At 43.9% G+C, this 17,789-nt stretch overlaps 1 protein-coding gene across 7 annotated transcripts in view; it reads right to left on the bottom strand.

Annotated features, from left to right (window-relative positions):
- TOX2 (TOX high mobility group box family member 2) overlaps positions 1-16,102 on the bottom strand; it is a 257,961-nt gene extending 241,859 nt beyond the window's left edge. For 2 of the 7 annotated variants that reach the window (XM_039499258.1, XM_039499259.1), the window contains exon 1: positions 14,917-15,110. In XM_039499258.1, coding sequence (XP_039355192.1) covers positions 14,917-15,018 — 102 coding nt within the window. In that variant the 5' untranslated portion in view covers positions 15,019-15,110. Of the gene's footprint in view, positions 1-10,638; positions 10,668-14,400; positions 14,511-14,551; positions 14,668-14,916; positions 15,113-16,029 lie in introns of those variants that run through there. The other 5 variants (XM_039499255.1, XM_039499252.1, XM_039499257.1 and 2 more) reach the window with 5 other exon arrangements.
- Between the last annotated feature and the right edge of the window lie 1,687 nt (positions 16,103-17,789).

Below are 17,789 nucleotides of genomic sequence, written 5' to 3'. Positions count from 1 at the left end.
AAAATCAAGATTCACAACTTGCTTAAGAACCTTGCATTACTGAAAATATAACCTAACATTCTTCAATTTGAACATAGTGCAGAAGAAGTGTGTACCCTGGATTTTGGGAACATAAGAATGGCTATACTGGGTCAGACCAAAGGTCCATCTAGCCCAGGATCCTGTCTTCCAACAGTGGCCAATGCCAGGTGCCCCAGTGGGAATGAACAGAACAGGTAATCATCAAGTGATCCATCCCCTGTTGCCCATTCCCAGCTCCTGGCAAACAGAGGCCAGGGACACCATCCCTGCCCATCCTGGCTAATAGCCATTGATGGACCTATCCTCCATGAACATACTTAATTCTTTTTTGAACCCTATTATAGCCTACCATGGATTCCTAGAGCAGCAATACAATATTTTCTTATTATCTATCCCTTTCTTAACGATTCCCAACATTCGAGAACTATCCACAATGACACCAAGATCTCTTTCTTGAGTGGTAACAGCTAATTTAGACCCCATCATTTTATATGTATAGTTGGGATTATGTTTTCCAAGGTGCATAACTTTGCATTTATCAACATTGAATTTCATCTGTCATTTTGTTGCCCAGTCACCCAGTTTTGTGAGATCCTTTTGTAGCTCTTCGCAATCTGCCTGAGACTTAACTATCTTGAGTAGTTTTGTATCATCAACAAATTTTGCCACCTCACTGCTTACCCCTTTTTCCAGATCATTTATGAATATGTTGACTAGGACTGGACCCAGTACAGACCCCTGGGGGACACCACTATTTACCTCTCTCCATTCTGAAAACTGACCATTTATTCCTACCCTTTGTTTCCTATCTTTTAACTAGTTACCAATCCATGAGAGGACCTTCCCTCTTATCCCATGACAGCTTACTTTGCTTAAGAGCCTTTGGTGAGGGACCTTGTCAAAGGCTTTCTGAAAATCTAAGTACACTATATGCACTGGATCCCCTTTGTCCACATGCCTGTTGACCCCCTCAAAGAATTCTAGTAGATTGGTGAGGCATGATTTCCCTTTACAAAAACCATGTTGACTCTTCCTCAACAAATTATGTTCATCTATGTGTCTGACAATTTTGTTCTTTACTACAGTTTCAACCAGTTTGCCCGGTAGTGAAGTCGGGCTTACTGGCCTCTAACTGCCGGGATCACCTCTGGAGCCCTTTTTAAAAATTGGTGTTACATTAGCTATTCTCCTGTCATTTGGTACAGAAGCTGATTTAAATGATAGATTACAGAGTACAGTTAGTAATTCTGCAATTTCATCTTTGAGTTCCTTTAGAACTCCTGGGTGAATACCATCTGGTCCTAGTGACTTATTACTGTTTATCAATTTGTTCCATAACCTCCTCTAATGACACCTCAATCTGGGACATTTCTTCAGATGTCACCTAAAAAGAATGGCTCAGGTTGGGAATCTCTCTCACATCCTCAGCCATGAAGATAGATACAAAGAATTCATTTAGTTTCTCCGCAATGGCCTTATCGTCCTTGAGTGTTCCTTTAGCATCTCGATCATCCAGTAGCCCCACTGGTTGTTTAGCAGGCTTCCTGCTTCTTATTTACTTTAAAAAAAAATGTTGCTATTACTTTGAGCAGGGGGTTGGACTAGATGACCTCCTGAGGTCCCTTCCAACCCTGAGATTCTATTCTATGATTCTTTCTGATAGCTGTTCCTCAAATTCTTTTTTGGTCTTCCTAATTATATTTGTACATTTTATTTGCCAGAGTTTATGCTCCCTTCTGCTTTCTTCACTAGGATTTAACTTTCACTTTTTAAAGGAGGCCTTTTTGCCTCTCACTTTTTCTTTTACTTTGTTGTTTAGCCGCGGTGGCACTTTTGTGGTTCTCTTACTATGTTTTTTAATTTGGACTATATATTTAGGTTGAGCCTCTATTATGGTGTTTTTAAAAAGCTTCCATGCAGCTTTCAGGGATTTCACTTTTTGCACTGTACTTTTTAATTTCTGTTTAATTAACCTCCTCATTTTTGTGTAGTCTCCCTTTCTGAAATTAAATGCTACAGTGTTGGGCTGCTGTGGTGTTTTCCCTGCCACAGGGATGTTAAATTTAATTATATTATGGTCACTATTACCAAGCGTTCCAGCTATATTCACCTCTTGGACCAGATCCTGTGCTCCACGTAGGACTAAATCAAGAATTGCCTCTCCTCTTGTGGGTTCCAGAACTAGTTGCTCCAAGAAGCAGTCATGGGAGTTCATGGGAACTCATGGAAGTTCATTTTTACTCTCCACTGGTGAAAATACAGGACTCAGGCATTCAACTAATCCTAACATATATGCATAATTTTAAAGGCAAGTTGGTAAGTCTCCAGTTTGGACTAGTTTAACAGGACAGTCATGAGAGTGATATTCTGCTGCCTTGGAAAAGGCAGGAGGGCTGCAAGGCTTGGAGAAACTGATCATTTTTTTCTAAAATTAAATTGGAAATAAAGCAATTTTTTAACAATGAGGTAATTAACCATTGGAACAACCTATCAGGGGAAACAGCTGATATTCTATCTCTCAATGTCTTCAAATCAAGACTGGATGTCTTTCTGGAAGATGTTCAAGCCAAACACAAGTTATTGGGCTCAAAACAGGTAACAGAGTCACACTAAATCATCTAACAGCCCCTTCTGGCTTTAAAATCTAGGGCCCTCATTTTCACTTCTGTACTCACTTCCTCTCAGACTATCTATGCCCATGACCTTTGCAAAGAAACAAAACTATAACATGGAAAGTCACATACGTTGGGAGAGCGCCCCTCCTGTGCCAGATCAGGAGCTTGCAATATGCAAGTATTTGTACAGGAAAAAGCTATTCAAATCTGAATCAATTCTGGCACGTTTTCCAAGGAATTAGATGTTTCGCCTTTTATTAGTATGGACTAATGCCCTTTTTATTATTAAGTTCCTATTTACCATCTGATTGAAGCCATCACCACCAACACTTGTAGTGTATAGAATTACAAATCCAACACACACACACACACACACACACTAATGACATTTTCCTTCCTGCATCTCATACCTAGGAAGTGCCAACAGACCCATTTTAAAGCAATCTTTGGTGTATCCAGACCAAGCTGCATTTGGCAAATGCAGACAAATACAACTGCCAAGTCACACCACATACAGCAGCAATGAGACTACCTCTCATGTGTAAGACCCAGCTCCTGCATCTGGCTCCAAAGGCAGACCCTGCGCCCACCAGAAAGCCCACTGAAGTCAATGGTGAGGAGGCATCTGTCCATGCTGGACCAGTTGCAGGACTGGGGCCTAAGTCTGTCGATAAACTGCATAAGAGATTTCAGTTCCATCAGATGAAGGACTGGCCAATATAGCCCAGTGAAGACTGAGTTCAAATGAGCAGAACATCTATTTAGTTTGCATCCACATGCACACAAGTTAACTATTTGTTACTGTACTTTCACAAATAATTAAAATTTAAGAGAAAACTCTAGCTGTGTTATTCATGTTAGACTTACTAGCAGGCTACTCTGCCAGGGAAGAGAAGGCCAAGTTACAGCCATTCTAACAAAGAGTCTAGGATGTGGTAGGCTTAAGCAGCTATAAAGATTATAAATTTTTCCCTCTTCAAAACCCATTACTAAAGTGAAACGGTGACTGAAAATAATTTTCAAAGGCCAATGTTTCAATCTGATTTAAATCAAATCCCAAAAAGCCTCTATGCGCTCTCTGGCCAGGTAATGGCTGAACTGCCCAATTTTAATCAAATGGCCTCCCACAATTAATTTGCTACCTTGATGTAAAACCAGAGGTTGTCAATTAGTTAATAAATAACAAATGTGCTGTTAGTCTTCAGCTTACTTTATGACCACACTGTCTTTTCTTCGGTGCAGGCTCTTTATCTTAAAAATTTTTTACCACTTAATAATGAAAACATTGCTTTGGTTTTCTTGGCATACGGTAAATGTTTCCTTGGTTTTAAGATTTGTCAGGTTCAAAAACAACATGTCACCACTGTCCGTCTGGCTTAGAGGAGACCAGACCATAATTCCAGTGCAGGTTCCTAAATATACACAGACTGAAGCTTGGGTGACCTCACTGTCTGGCTACAGGGTTCACTCCATGGCTCTTGTTGGAAGGGTTTTCTTTTGCTGTTTGATCTTCAATCAACAATGCTTATCACTAGTAAGGTCTGCCAGCCATTTTTGAAAGCTTGATATTTTTAACACTACATTCTTCTTCATTTAATGTCCACTATTTACAGACAAGATAATACATGGGAGGGAGAGGGGGGGAGGAGCAGAGGAAGAATTACCTTCCTGATTTTAACATGAAACCACTGGCAAGCAGAGCTCAGAAGTAATGGAAGTGACTATTAGTTCCTAGTGGTGATGACAAGCCACATTTTTCTGTGGTCAAAGTGCCCATTTTTCAATTTTTAAAGTATTTCTACTTCCCCCCCCTCCAATTACATCCAAATGCTTTCCCCACCCACCCCAAGTGTAGAGACAAGCCAAGATAATTCAATTAAACTCTATTCCAGCTCTTGACAAAGAGCTTTCTTAAAAGTTTTCATAAAATTATAATCACTTCCACATTGATGATGTCTCTTTCCTGCCGATTAAAGAATCTTGGGTACCCTGCCCCCTTTAGACAATAGGGTTACAAATCCAGCTCCCCATGGGATTCTCTAGAAAACTTCTAGTATGAGATCACTCTTTTACTCCAGACTAGTGCGGTTAAAATGGCTCACCTTATAAAAATGCAATGTTAAGATAAACCTCTGTAGAAGATTAGAACCATTTCATATTCTCCATTGTTTTGTGTTTCTTTGACAGAGAAAATGTTTATCTGTAAATTAGGGAGCAGTGATGGCATGTAAAGGAAAAAATGAAGTCTATTAATATAGTGCTGGCAACTAATGCCAGATAGACGTCCCTTGAGCCTGAGCACGTCTCCAGAGAACAGATGCAGATGCACAGGCACTGGCAGTGCAAGCCCCCCACACACTATTCCTTACCATTGCACCTCATCCCTCATTTATTTATGCTGATGTAGTGCCTAGAGTCCCAGTCAAAGACCACGACCCAGAGAGCTCACAATCTAGGATTAGCCAAGACCCAAGAGGCGGGGGGGCGGGGGGCGGCTAGGGGGGTCCAAAGCAAAATAAAGAGGAGTAAATCCCTGTGCTAGAGAAACCATCTTTAGGGGTGAGAGGGTAGTCCAGTCTATGTGACCCATTCAGTCACTAGCCTTTCTATTGAGACTGCCAACATAACAGCAAATGTAATAGTGTAGACACCTGTCTACGACCTGGACAAAGGCCCACTAACTCTTTTCACACAGCCCAGGGAGCAGCTATTCAATGGGAACAGATTTCAATCAGTACCAACCTGAACTGGCTTTGAACTGAGGACCTGGAAGCAAAAGGTTCCAGAACATACTTTCAATCCTGTTACTCACCCACCCATTTCCCTTATTTAAATTGATTCTGAAATCAAGAAATATTTAAATGGCTTAGAATCTTCTTAAAAGTATTATACATAGCCTAGGCAGTACCGCCACCTCTCTCTGGATTAGTGCTAATGGGAATGAAAATTATTTGTGCAGTCAATGTTGGTGTTGCTGTCAAGTTGGTACTGAAGCCAGGAAGCGGTAGGTGAGTTCTGCAGAAAGAGAGAAGGCAGAAGAGAGAAGCATAGAGGAGACAGGGGTCGGAGACTTTGAAGCAAAGAGCCAGGAGACCGAATTTTAGAAGATGAGTGAAGGATGAGTAAGAGTGAGACGGTCAAAAAGAGAAAGAATGGAAATCAAGTTGATATAGAGGGAAATCCCAAACAGATGCAAAAATGAGGCACTAAAGTCGACATAGTAATAACATTTGCTGTTTTCTAGAAGCTCTTAAGGGCTTTCCAAACACTAAGCTTCAACACTACTGTGACAAAGGGAAGAATTATTCTCTTCATTTTATAGGTAGAAAAGCAGAGGCTCAAAACACCTAAATTTTTCAGAAGTGACCAATGATTTGGGAGGCCTCCATTTCTGGATGCTCAACTTGAACCACCTTCAAAAGCTCCAGTCTGCTGAGAGCAGATGCTTAGCACTTTCTGATAATCAGGCCCCTCTACGGTATCTCAGACAGGGCACCACAAAAAATGGAGCTGAAAATCACTAGTTACTTCTGAAAATGAAGGCCTAAGAGACATGCTCAGATCAAACAGCAAGTCAGTGACACGGACAGGAATAAAATCCATATCTCCCAACTCTGACACCATGGGGACCAGAAGCCAAAAGGAGAAAGAGAAAGATGATGACTTCCTCTAGAGGGGAAAGAAAGAGAAGAATGGAGTTATGTGAGTAAAGCAAGAGACAGGCCAGGAGAGAAAAAAGACAAAGCCTCCCCAAGGAATCCAAACAGGAATGGAAACTGTGAGTCAGACATTTTTGGTATATCATGTGGGAAGAAAAACTATGTTAATGTAATCTGTTTAATCCAATAAAAAAGTGCTTATCACCTTCTAAAAGAGCTCCCATAAAAACAATGAACGCTGTTCTGCCATCAGACACTGGCATGGGTCAAATCCAGAGTGAGTGGTGGAATGACATTAGAGCAGGGCTGACTTTGACCCAGTGGGAGCCGTGCATGCATAGCCAAGGCCACAAGTGTTCCCAATATTGTTTTCATTTTGGAACAGAGTACCTCTGTTTCCATAAAAACTCTGATGTACCGGGGCTATATACTTTGCAACATCCAGTGCCATGGTCCTTTGTGTCAGGGTAACGTCTAGCAGAGTGGAAGTGATACAAGTACATTAGCCAGTCTTAAGGATCTTTTATAGAAGTTGATGGGACTGTATCCGCACCAGCAGTAAGTCAGCATTGCTCCATTGGCTTAGAGGAATTACTCACACTGAGGATCAGGCCAGATATTTCCACTTTAATTTCCTTGCTCTTGTGAGGTTAGCCGACCCTTATGAACACAGAATAATCATATCACAAAGAGTGAGAGGGTGAGTTTTTAAGGCAATACAGAAAATCTACATTTTACATTAAGCACTCATGCAATCCAGCCTTCTTGTGACCATGCTATAATTAGAGGTCAAGAAATTGCCTCAGACTAAAAGTCACCTGATTTCCTCAGACAAGGCTTCTCAGAAATAGCTCACACTACCCAGTAGAAACTGATTTTCAAATAATCGTACCACAATAACAATTACTGATATAGGGCCCTAATTTAACACTTACCTAACAGATACATACAGCACGGAGCTGAAATGAAACCATACAGTAGCCAGGAAGAGATTTAATTATATCTACAGAGGTCAACCAATCTATGCAAAAGATTATAATGGAGGATGGATATTCTGTGGCATAATGCAAAGATTCAGCCTGCAGGCTACGCAGCAGACAGTTCCATTTTTCAAAGAAGAAATGGCATCCATCAGAACAAAACACCAGAAAGGAACAATAAAAGAAGGGAGGATGCACATGACTAAAATATTTAAACCTACTTATATAAGTGAGTCAGACAGATGATTTAACACCATTCTCAACCACATCTTTATAACAGTTTTGATTATTGCTCATTTCAGAGTACGTTGCATTGTAGGTTACTCCCTCCCTACAGGAAATGAATCCCAAAATATAAGCCTTAATTATAAAAAAAGGTGTATGGAAAAATCACAGAAGTGGAACATTAAAACTCAAATCTCCCATTAGGAGTTAATGGTAGTAAAACTGGAATCATGGCACCACTTCACCCGTACTTTAGCAATGCAAAATAAAACAGAAAGAAGCCAGAGAAGATGATGTACGCAACAGCTAAAAACAGAAGCCTGATAGTGACTAGATAGAAAATTGTCTAGGAAAACACATTAGCAGCATAATAACTTATTTTTAATGTAGAGCTGTTAGGAAAACACAATTATATGCTTCATTTATACTGAAAGATATAATCTAACTTATGGTAAAAGCATTTAGAGCGCTATTCATAAAAAGGATGAACACAAAGGTAACTGGAAAAAAAATTCATTCCACATCTAGGGGGATGACACATTCCCCCCTCTCCTCCACCCGCCTCCCTGATTCACAACAAAATGCTGCTGGCTTGAATAATCTGCATATGGATACAGAGGGGTCCATGCCTCTTCTGCAGATTAATATAGACACACAAGGAAAGCAATGGTGGAACATACAGAAATACCCTAAAATGAAAACAATCCTACTTTACCCGTACTGAATAAAAACAAATAGCAAAGTAGGACACTAAAAGAACAGGGATAAAGAGCATAGCGTGGGTCACAGGTGTCCTCTATATTAACAATCATCCCTGAAGCTAGCAGGAATAATGTGTGGGGTACACTTTCATAAACCACTATAGAACTGCTCCTTTTTATGAATACAAAGTGAACTACAGTTTGTCACCAGTAATGCTTTTTAGACTGTTCATGCACGGAGAAAGATTCTGATCTCTGTTATACCACTGTCAGTACGCAGTAACTCTACTGACATCAATACTTAGTCCAGATTTATGGCTGCATAACACAAATCAGACTCTGGCCCAGTGATTTTAAGGAAAATGTTCATAGTCAATTTGAAGAATCATGAATAAGTAAAAGAAACTAAGATTTTGATCCATGATCTTCAGTGTGCCAACTCCCTCCTCACCACATGTGCATAAAACTTTTGTGGATCAGGCCTTTAAGGGATTTAATCAGAACTGACCTTTACAACCATATTGTTATATAAACCAGAGTAGTCTTCAAGATATCTCTATTATTCCAAAAGCAACTAGAATAAAGCCTTCTCTCTGCACATATAGCTAGAACAACAATTTCTATGAATGGATGGGCATTCATTATTTAGCTCTGAATTTCTGATTTAATAAAGCCCACGGCAAAATAGAGCTTCAAACACTTTCTACTATGCAGATAGAATGCATAAACCATCAAAGAATATACTGTAGGAAGCTGGGATGGCCCACTGAGTGACTCATAATTCACAAGATTTTAGGTCCTTGCCCATCTTCAGGGAATTATTCAACATTTGCTATCAAGAGGAGTTCCCTGCACAAAGTGAGAATAAAATGGACCCCAAATTAAAAATTTACTGGACATTTTATTCCCTATCCAATATTCCCTCTTGAAAGAAAAAAAGATTTATGTTTCTTCAAAACAGAACTGGCTTAGAAAGTAAAAAGGAACAGAAAATATTTTAATCTTCCAGCATGGCAAAGTAATAAAACATTGAAAAAGGCCAGTGTTTATCACTGCAATTTACAGTGTACAGTAAAAGTCAAAACAAAACAGAATGTTCCATAAAAATATATTCATTAGTTTGACCCTGTTTTATACCAGTAGGGCAGATTCAATTTCTAATGAGTGTTTGTTTGTTTTTTAAGAAGAAAATGTTGGTACAAATTAATACTTATCTCATGGCTTGAGGGTTTTAATTATCTATAATTTATGACAGTATATTAACAAAATAGTTTTTTTATCAATTTAAGAACTGAGAAGGCAAAATACAGGGAAGTTATGGTATATCTGAAGCAGCAAAGTAACTAATAGTTTTATTAGAAAGGCTTAGGTCAGTGGTTCTCAACCAGAGGTCCAGGGCCCCCAAGCAGGTTTCAGGGGGGCCTTCAAGCAGGGCCAGCATTAGACTCGCTAGGGACCAGGGCAGAAAGCTGAAGCCCCACCACATGGGGCTGAAGCCCTGGTCCCTAAGACCCACCACCTGGGGCTGAAGCTGAAGCCTGAGCAAAGCCTAGCTTTGTGAGGGGCCCTGTGGCCCCAGGCAATTGCCCTGCTTGCTAACCCCTAATGCTGGCACTGGCTTTTATATGCAGAAAACCAGTTATTGTGGCACAGGTGGGCCGTGGAGTTTTTATAGCATGTTGGGGAGGGGGGCTCTAAAAGAAAAAGGCTGAGAACCTCTGTCTTAGGGCACAGGTTTTGATTATGCTATTGACTTCTAAAGATGTTAGACATGTTAAGGCGTCTACAGCTTTCCACTGATGTGCATGCATAACTCCCATTAATAATAATGGGAGGTGCACTGAGCAGAGCATGTATTCCTAGTGTTAAAAAGAGGTATGCTCTCTACACCAGGGACTGAAATATACCATGAATTAGACAACATAAACTATGTTCAGTAATTATGATTATCAGGTTGTTTGCAAATTTAATATCAAGAACTTTTTAATATGCACAGTTATAATTAAGAGGGATCTATATTTAAATTTCTTTATGTAGGAAAATATACAGAAACATACTCATTCACTGTCAGAAGTTCCTTCTAGAGATAAGAGACCAGGGCATTGTCAGCCCAATAACACATCCAGTACATTACAACATAACACTGCATCCTACAGCCCATAATTCAAAGAACAGTCCTGATCCTGCATTCCTCACGCAGGCAAGATCCCCACTATCTTACTCTTCTTCAGTAGCAGTTTCACCTGAATAAGGATTGCAAAACTGGGCCTCTGAATATTACTTATTTTAATTAATGTACCTGAATTATTCATTACATACATATCAACAATTCAGCTAATACAATGTAGATGCTCACTAAGGGCTCTGGGAGCAGGATGGGGCCCTAGGACAATAAAACTGCAATTTACCATGAACCCTTTATACATAATTTACTTACCATGAATTTCAAACACTGTTTAAAAGCAAAGGGCCCATATAAATATTTATTTGAACCAAAGTGGGCACGAACCCAAGATGTTCATGGAGCAGGCAGCGGTGTGTAAAAACCATCACATGACGGAGTGTCAATCATCTTACATGCCACAGATGTGTGCTGCCTTGGTCATGTACATAATATATTCACAATAAAAAATAACACACCTTGAAAAATAAGCGGCTTCTTAGAGTCTGAGGAAAATGCATGATAATACACCTAAGCACGTAAAAAACGTTAGCCTGCTGGGGAGATCTGCCCCTCTCCCCAGTAGGCGGCAGCACTAAATGTAAAAGAACTGGGGTGCATGCAGGCAGGGGAGTTGCCAATTCCAGGCACCCATGCCCCAGAATGGAGGGTTGGAATGGGACTGGAGTAGGTGGGCACTCAGAGGCTACAGTAATGAGTGTAAACAGGAGTGCCTGGGCTGGAGGACAGGTGTGGATCCACTAACCATTCCCCTTCCCCGGAGGGAAGGGGGGGAAGAAGAGCCACATAGTAAGGCCAGAATTTGCCCTACATGAGCCAGTAGTCAGCATCACACACAGCTAACGCAGGGCCCCACTCCCATGAAGCCCATTGGGAGAGCTTTAGATGCACAGGCAGTCCCTTGCATGTGGTGCTGAACGTATGCCCCCATTTCATTTTATCTTTAAAAGCTCCTGTCTTTTTTAAAATGGAAATCCTGATGCATAATAGGCACCTCAATAGTTGTAAAAAGGAATTGCGGCTCACTGCAGCACACAGATGAGATCGGAAATCTCATGATAACAATATCATGTTCAGTAAGTGCACAAAACAATTACATTAACATTTCAGGATGCTTTGGGCTAAAGAGTGTTTCCTCAGTGAGCTTGCTGGTTGTACTGAAAGTGCCTATTGGCTCAGCCATAGCACCGGCAGAGCTATTGTTATGCTCTCAGCTAGAGCTATTTATACACTGAGACACTGCACACTCCTTTCAATCTTCGTCTTTCTCCACCTACTCAGGGGCGATGGGGGGGGGGGGAGAAAGGGCCCACCTAAAACTAAAAGCCCCTTAGTCCGAGAGCTTGAAACTTACTTCTAAGCTCCTCCTTATTCACGTTATATATTTGCCGAGGTTCTCGATGCAGATGGAGACTTCGAGCACAAGAACCAGCCCATGGAAAAGGAAGTACAAGCCAGGCCCAAGAGTCCTTCCCACCTCAATCTGCTTCAGCCCAGACTCTCATCTAATAATAGAGAAGAGGGATCATGCTGAGGAGCTGCCGCTCACCCACAGGTCTGAATTAAGGGTTAGAGGAGTAGCAGGTGGAATGCGGCAGGCACCACGTTACTGCCCTCTCCTTATTCACAGCGAGCCCAAAAACTCATTCCATTTGTAATGGCCATGAGTAATGATAAACTCTTTTAAGATTTGGTGTAAAGTCTGAAGGAAGAGGGAATACACATCTGCCTTCTCTGTGTCGGTATCTGTGTGTGTTGTTCAATGATGAGCACACTGTCAGCACTAAACACACAGTGCATATCATGGATGGGTGGAGGGGAATCTGTATATGAAGAACAAAAGTCTCATGAAAAGGGAAGATCTCACAGGCGGAAACAACCTTCTGTTTCAGAGGAAATGAGCACACACAAAGAGTATCTCTCTGTGGAATGCCTGGGAAGGTGGATCTACAGAGTGGACCACCAGTAACTGCACAACAACTTGAGCCTGCAGTGTGCAGAACAGGATAGGAATTCAGACACACAGTAGCCCAGTCTGTCCCCACAAACATACCCTGGAGTAGAACCAGATGATGCACACCACCTCCTGTTCATCTTGCTCAATTTTTAATATTAAAATTAGTCACACTTGCATCTCTCTGCATTTGGTCCATAAAACAAAGTGAGCCAAATTCAACTCAGTGGGCTCTCACCTAAGGTAAAGTTGGCCCACTGTGCATAAGCAAATGGCATTTGATAGCTCAGAAAAAAAAATTCTAAACATCAGGGAAAGGGTTAGTATTTTCCCTTCTTCCTCTGCCTGTCTTAAGATCTTCAGTAGTAGTGACAACAGCAGCACCTGGTGGCATGGTCAGTACCCTGTATGTTCCTCTGCAACATCCTGTTCAGCTTGTCAGCGCAAAGGCTAGAAATTTACTTACTTATTTTACTCTATTAGAGAAAAGTAGCTCCGTCTGTGCTCTCAGAGCATTGCACTCACAGCAATTCTATCACTGGATGTATTAACAAATAGCTCCAAACTGATCATGACAGTCTAACCTGCCAATTCCACTGTTGATTCCATTAAAATGGGCCCCACAGAATTTTCTCCGTCACTCAAGTCAAAGTTTTTGGAAGCACATATTAACTTTTACATTGTGACTTTCCACTACAGGGCACTTTGTTCTCAAACTGCCACAGGGAGAGCATGGACTAATGAGCACTGCCCCAATTAGAGCTTTGGATGAATAACCCATGCAGCATCTTCTACATAAAAAAAACTGGAGAACAAGCTAATTTCTACAATCTTTTTAATAATAATAATAATAATAATACAGCATTATTATTAATAATATTATTAAAACAAGCAGTGTTTTAGAGTTGTAGCTCTCAGAGTCTTCTGCTTATATACTCCTGGACACCCAAACTCTCATGTGCTTTCGCAATTGATATTTCTGTACTAATGAAAATTTATCTTCCTTCCCGTATAGCTGTTTGCCCAATTTTTAGTATTTTCAGAGGAATCCTGTTGTTTAAAAAACAAGCACAACTAGCAAAAATTGGGTCGAAGGAATAATTTCCTATTAAAATTGTTCAGCTATGGGGGAAATTTCTGGGCATTTTTAAGAAATGATAGTATGTTAGTAAGTCTAATTCAAGTTAAACAAGATATTTAAATGATCCAAACAGCAGAGAATGTTTAATACATACAGTTTACAAATGAAAATTCATTTGCTAAGTCTTTAGAAACCATATTGCTTTTTTCTTCACTTCGATTCTAAGTGTTACCGTTGAAAAACTAATGGGCATTCTAGCTGCACCTCTGAAACCTCTGAAACATTACAACTTTCGCTACTTTCATTAACTTTTTAAATATGAGCACCAGAATTTGACAATATGAAACCCAGACCCAGCTACGCATTCAAGTTTATCCATATACATAATCCTCCAAAGGTTTTACTCCAAACTGTTTTGTTACTAAAATGTTCAACTGTTTTCCTCAAACCCGTGGAGCAGGGTGGCACTTGCAGAGAACTACTTGTCCCTTGAGTGCTGAATCCATCTATCACTGCTTTATCCTCTTGCTGCTCTTGGATGAAGGATTATTTCCTAAAATACCTCTGGCACTCTCCAATACTCCACACCAAATTCCTAGCTAGTTACAAAAAAGGGTGTTTTTCCGTGCAGCAGCAAGTGGAAAAATCTAGGTTAGAAAGATTGCTATGCTGCACTGTAACTCTTATGAAATACACATAACTCAGGTCTGTCTGCTGTGTTTAACAGAAGTAGCTGTGCTGGGCGGATGAGAAGACGAGCGAGATACTGACAAGTGAGGGGGCAAGGACCCGGAGTGCAAAGCCGGAGTTCCGAAAAATGCAAACAAATGTCCCAAGGGCCGCGGCCCAGCAGCTACCCACGCCGGGGACGGCAGGTTTGCAAAATACAGGGGAAACCTGCCGAGATCCCTTTGGGCAAAGCATCCCCGTGGAGAAGTGGGGAATAAATACACCCAGCAGCACACCACGCTCCCACACTCACCCGAAAGCGCTTCTCTCCTAGCCCGTACATGCTCCAGCCCGAACCATCACCCAGCGCACCAGAGCCACACTTCCAAAGCGAGCCGCCGCCGCCCGGCCGCACGCAACTCCCCTGCCCGTCCCCACTCACACACACACACACACACACACACCCCAGCGTGCGCGCTGCTGTCGGTGTCTTTGCTTTGTTTTCCCCTCCAGCCGCAGGGGTGCTCGCAGGCGGCAGCAGCCCCGCGGGCGCGAGGGGGGCAGAGGCGGCCCCGCCGCTGCCTGTCCCCGGCCCCCAGGGGCTCGCTCCCGGCGCGGGCGCTGCTCTCGGAACTAGTTTTGAAATTCCCTCCCGCCGGGCGCTGGGGCTCGGCCGCCCGCGGCACTGGGCTCCCCGCCGGGGGAGTTCGGCCCGTCCGAGGCGGCGAGCACCCGGGCTTGGCCCGCGCCCGCCCGCGGTGACAGGTCCCGCCCGGCAAGTTTGCCGGCCGGGCTGGGCGCACGGCCCAGAGCCCCCCGCCCGCGGTACCTTGTTGCAGTGGTAATAGTCCAGGGGGCCCAGGCAGCCGGGCTCGGCCCCGGGCAGCGAGGCCACCGCGCTGGGCGCCGAGGGGTAGAAGCGAACGTCCATGGCGGGGCGAGCGGGGGCGGCGGCGGCACGAGGAGGCTCCAGCGGGCATGGAACCGGCTCCTCCGGCGGCGGCGGCTCTGCCTCTGGCTGGGCGTGCGGCAGGCAGGCAGGGGCGGGGCGGGGAGCGGGGGGCAGAGCCGGCTCCTCTCCTCGCTCGCTCGCTATTGTTCCAGGCGCCGAGCCGCGGAGCGGGGCTGGGACGGCCCCCTGCCCGCCAGGGAGAGGGGCTGCCCCCCCATCTCCCCACAACTGAAGAGGGACTGGGACCCCCACCCAAACTCCCCCACGGGAGAGGGGCTGGGACCACCCCAACTCCCCACGGGAGAGGGGCTGCCCCCGAAGCTCCCCCCACAGGAGAGGGGCTGGGACCCCCGACCCAAACTCTCTCCCCCCACCACACACACACAGGAGAGGGGCTGGCAGCCCCTACCCCAACTCCCCCCATGGGAGATGGACTTGGACCCCCCAGTTCCCTCCACAGGACAGGGGCTGGGACCTCCCAAAAGGAGAGGGGTTGAGACCCCTCCAACCTCCACCAACCCCCCCCCCCAACTCCACCACACAAAGGAGCTGTGACTCACCCCCCAAATCTCCCTCCCACAGGAGAGGGACTGGGCTCCCCCACCCAAACTCCTACAGACAGGAGGACTGGGATTTCCGCCCCCCCCCCTCCTCCATGGCTGGAACTCTTCCTTACCCTCCCTAACTCCCCCCTCCCAAAGCAGCAGAGAAACTGGCCATTCCCCCTCCCACCCCAGCCCCCCAACAAGAGAGGGAATGCAACCTCCTCCTCCGCACCCTCCAGTAAGGGGCTAAGATTTGTACACACACACCCAAAAAAGTAAAGGTTTTGGGACTCCTCCTCCTTCCCCCCCAGGAAAGGAGTTGGGACCTATGATCACCACCCCTAGTTGTGCTGGCACTCCTGCCTCTGCCTCTCCCTCTCCCCTGAGAAGGTCCAGTTTTATGTTCTACACTCCAGTCCTCCAAAATCCTTAGGTATCCACCTACCCCCAATCTCTAGAGAGGGTCTGAGTCTCTTCTGCCCTCTCCCTACAAAGGTCTGAGCTGCTGTTTGCACCTGCACTCCTGAAAGGGGCATATTTTCTTTCTGACCTATCATAAAGAGGTTGAGCCTCCTTATCTCCTCCTCCCTCCAGGAAAAGGAGCAGGCCCTTCCTCCCTGCCCATCCCCCAGGAACATGCCTCAGGTCCAAAACTTCTGAAGTGGCTTCTCATTCTGGGTGCCCCAAGTTAGGCTCTACCACTGACATTTTCAAACACCAGGGCCTAAAATCAAGCACTTTCAGTCACAATTAGTGACCCACTAAGCGGCCTGATTTCTAGAGATGCTGAGCACCCACAGCATTCAGTGACTTCAGTGGGAGCTGTGTGTGCTCACTTCTGAAAATCAGGGCCCCACGGGTGTCTAAAGTTAGCACCCAACATTTAGAGGCTACTTTTGAAAGGGGGAAAAGGTCCAAAACTCTCCTTCCTCTCTGTGCATCCCAAGAACAGGTGCTGATCTTGGTCCATTTCATCTGAGTCACCTGCCCCACTCACCAAGGAATGGGGGTGACTGTCTCACCTCCTGCCTGCTCCACCACAAACATATACATTGGTTCCTGGACATTCCTGTCTCTGTAACAGACTCTGCCTTTCACAAGGGTAAAGCTACCATGCAGTTTCCTTCTAAGTACCACTTGCTCACCTATAGTTCCCCTGAGCAGCATGTGCAGAAGGAATGTCCATCTCTCCCTCAGTATATCAGAGGGATGAACCATTCATGAGGAGGAGCTGGTCAATGTATTAAGGGGCAAGACCCAGCAGGTATAGGCCATATAGATCAGATGCTAGACCATGTACAGTAGAACCTCGGAGTTATGAACACCTTGTGAATGGAGGTTGTTCATAACTCTGAATAAAACATGGTTGTTTTTTCAAAAGTTTACAACCGAACATTGACTTAATTCAGCTTTGAAACTTCACTATGCACAAGAAAAATGCTACTTTGAACCATCTTAATTTAAATGAAACAAGCACAAACCGTTTCCTTACCTTGTCAAATCTGTTTTTTAAAACTTTCCCTTTATTTTTTCAGTAGTTTATGTTTAACACAGTACTGTGCTGTACAGTATTTCCTTTTGTGTGTGTGTCTGCTGCCTGATTGCATACTTTTGGTTCCAAAGGAGGTGTGTGGTTGCCTGGTCAGTTTGTAACTCTGGTGTTCATAACTCTGAGGTTCTGCTGTATATGGTGAGGGTTTGGACTGTGCATAACAGGCTAGTCCCTCTGAGGACAGGTTGGGCATGGCCATGGGCTGAGGTAGTTTTGTTGGATTGTCACATGGGCACCCTCTCGCTGTCACCTCACGTTAGGTTCTGGCACATCTCTCCATTTTGCGGTCCATTTTCTCTCTTTTCACCTTTTCCATTCCTTTTCTTATTTGCCTTGTTGGGTTTTTTTATTTTTCTTTGTAGATTTTCTTGTTCTCTTATTTTTTAACTCTGTTCTTCCCTGTTTAATTCCTCCCTGAATGGGCTGAATCCCACCCCTATACTCCCCCACTCAATGGAAAGCTATGTACTGGAGAGGGCATCTATTAGTGTCATCCATGGCTGGCTGGGCTGAGCACCAGGGGTGCAAGGAGAGTAGCTTGGGCCTGGCAAGCTTTTGCCTTAGGCCTGATCTAAATTAGGTGAACATAGCTACAGCGCATAGGGGTGTGAAAAATTCACACCCCTGAGCACTGCAGCAATTCCAACCTAACC

This window comes from Mauremys reevesii, linkage group 13 (genome assembly GCF_016161935.1).
Source record: "Mauremys reevesii isolate NIE-2019 linkage group 13, ASM1616193v1, whole genome shotgun sequence".
Lineage (NCBI taxonomy): Eukaryota > Metazoa > Chordata > Testudines > Geoemydidae > Mauremys > Mauremys reevesii.
The sequence above is the reverse complement of the archived record's forward strand: the minus strand, read 5'-3'. Positions and strand labels throughout refer to the sequence as shown.